General features: G+C 44.1%; 1 protein-coding gene across 1 annotated transcript in view; it reads left to right on the top strand.

The window, feature by feature from the left end:
- Positions 1 to 750, top strand: part of BAG2 (BCL2-associated athanogene 2) — a 1,991-nt gene extending 1,241 nt beyond the window's left edge. Inside the window, exon 2 of the mRNA XM_009707899.1 lies at positions 1 to 750. This exon is cut by the window's left edge and continues 90 nt beyond it. Coding sequence (XP_009706201.1) covers positions 1 to 302 — 302 coding nt within the window. The 3' untranslated portion in view covers positions 303 to 750.
- Positions 751 to 2,849: the final 2,099 nt, after the last annotated feature.

Genomic DNA, 2,849 nt, shown 5'->3' with positions numbered 1-2,849 from the left:
AGCAGGAATCCCTACTGCATGCCACGAAGATGATTGATGAAATCGTCAATAAACTTCTAGATGATTTGGAAGACGCCAAAATCCGCTTAATGTCACTTTATGGTGCGTGCACCTCTGATGTGCCAGCAGGACCCATCGATCAGAAATTTCAGTCTGTGGTAATTGGATGTGCCATTGAGGATCAGAAGAAAATCAAAAGGCGGCTAGAGACTTTGCTCAGAAACATAGAAAATTCTGAAAAGTCAATCACATTGTTGGAGCATCAGAAGTCATCTGTTCGACAGTCATGCAACAGCAAATAGGATAAAATTCTCTTCCTGGCTACTTCGGGCAAATCACAGGATGAGCAAATCTCCATAAAAAGCACACAGAAGCTAAGAAAAAAATTGTACGAGCACATGCGTATATACGCATGCACACGCACCAAAGTATCTTTGACTGTGAGGTGCAAGCATTTAATGGGTTTTGGTAGCATTGGTGTTTTCTTTCAGCAATAAAGAATGCTATCAGTTCTCCTCTAGAGTCAATACTGCTCTATTGCAAATTGTAATTGTGCTTCTGCTGAACTGTCAGAAACCATCAAAATCTAGCCTTTCCTCCATTCTCCTGTTGTTTTTTGGGTTTTTTTACACTAAAGTTGTTTTGTCCTAGCTTGAGAGTTCAGCTTTTCTCTGCTGCATACATAGTGTGTGAACCAGACTTTTGGGGACAAAAGACAAATCATGGCAATAAATCAAAAACATTGATAAACTGTTTATGGTATTTTCATGAACACCACACTGTCCTATTCGTTACCATTTATAATTTGAATAATTTGGCACTATTCCTAAGTAGACAACAATACTTTGTAGAGACTGGTTTGTAAGGGAGGAAGTGAAAAGCAACACGTCACTCCGAATGTCACAACCAAGGCTCGGAGCAGGCTCCGGCTCTCGCCCTGTGCCCTTCCGCGCCTGCGCAGTGAACCATCCTGCCTCCCGCCATCTAACTGCACTCTGAGGATGCTGTGTCCTAAAAGGGAATTGTATTTTATCAGCTGCTACTCTGCAAATTTGTTTTGCCTCATCATCTGTGAAGCCACGGAGCAAAACTGTTGAATTCTAAACTGGCAGATACTGTATTTGTTTCTCGTTTAGGGTGGTACTTCTTACATTTAACATTACTGACTCTTTAGGTGAGTGGGGTTTGGTGTTGGTTTTTTGGGTTTGGTTGGTTTTTTTTTTTCCCCTTCCACCCTCATGCCCTGTGATTTCTGCTCATCATCACTGTGCTCTGTGGCTGTAGGCCAGGAGTTGCAGATTTTAGGGTGAGCCTGGAATGTAGCATCTCCCGGTAGCCCGTCAGCCTTGTGCCATCTCGCCAAGGGGTGGCAGGCGCTTGGGGCGGGGGGGGCAGCACAGGGGCTCTGGCTCAGTCCTTGGCTGCCTGAAGGTGGCTGAGAGGAAAGCTCGGCTGGAGGGCAGTGGAAGGGCCGGCGTGAAGCCACCACGCACAGCCGCGGCAGCGGGCTGCCTTGAGGGTTGCATCACAGCCGGGTGCTCTTGGAGCACCAGCCCAAGCCCAAGCTCTTTGTATCAGGCTTCACACCCCTCGCCTGCATGCCAGCACACCGCAGGGCAACCCAGACCTGCTCTTCTTGGAAACCTCAGCAGCTGCGATGGCACTGGCACTGCATTTTGTTCACAGAAGTGGCATTTCAGGTGGGTGCTTTTAAGAGAGTCAAAGTTCCTAAGAATTTGGTGAGATTACTTTTGTAATTCCACTTTAAAAAGAACTGGTTTATTTTCTTCTGTTTTAGCTCCTGGTGAACTTTAACAAGCAAAGTAAATCTGCCTGCTATTTAACAGCATTCAACCCCTTGACAATACTATACGGTGCTGGTCGTTCTCAGAAATCATGCTGTGAAACAGTTAAAAGTTGAACACAGCTTATTGATGCTTAAAATGTTCCTACAATATTTGGGTTTTTCTAAGCCATTATAAGGTTATTCAGGCCAACAGTGTTAAGGATATTTTTGTCTTTTTTTTTCAGATCCTCTTCATTCTACCAATAGCTAAAAGTATTTTTATTTTTTATAGCACTTGTACAAGTGGTTTTGTTCTCAAGGACAAAATGATGTGATCACCACACACTTACCTACAGCTGAGCTAACAGCATAGATTAGACTTCCTTTGACTTAAGTTACTAGTTTCATTTTAAAATTATTTCTTCCGTTTGCCTTCCACTTTCCTAAATCCCAAGCTACCTGATCCACAGGAGAGCTGCTACACAGCCATCAGTGTCCCCTCTTAATGCTTTAAGATGGCATACTGACACGCCACATCCATTGAAGACTCCATAGATTTAAACAATCTAATTTTAAAACCAGTGAGGCTGTCCTTCAAGTGTCTTTCACACAGTCATACCTGTAAGACGGAGCAAAAGACACCTTTTTTTTTTTTTTTTTAAATTTTTAACTTGGCGTTTCATACTTGCTCTCTTAAAATAACTCAAAAGCGCTAAACATACTTGGCATCATACACAATGGAGATGATCAACAAAAGAACAGATCCAAATTTTTAACTTCTTTTTAAGTGCATGGTTGTCACAAATCAAGACAGAGTAGGCAAGGCTTGGCAGGCATAAGACAGCCAGGACACCCAAAGGGAAAGAAAAACCAGTAAGCCTTTGGTGCTGCTACCTCCTGAGCAATGAAACGGGCTGTGCTCCACTTCCCAGACTAAGGCAGTCTTGGGACCAGGACGTTTGCGAGGGTGAAACGTTCCAAGAGCTGTGGGAAAGGACCCAGGCACGGGCAACGGGCAGCTTCGGGGCTGGCAGCAGACACCACATGAAATGGACACCCTGCT

The sequence above is a fragment of the Cariama cristata genome, unplaced genomic scaffold (assembly GCF_000690535.1).
Source record: "Cariama cristata isolate BGI_N322 unplaced genomic scaffold, ASM69053v1 scaffold12819, whole genome shotgun sequence".
Lineage (NCBI taxonomy): Eukaryota > Metazoa > Chordata > Aves > Cariamiformes > Cariamidae > Cariama > Cariama cristata.
This window is presented reverse-complemented; position numbering and strand designations above follow the sequence as displayed.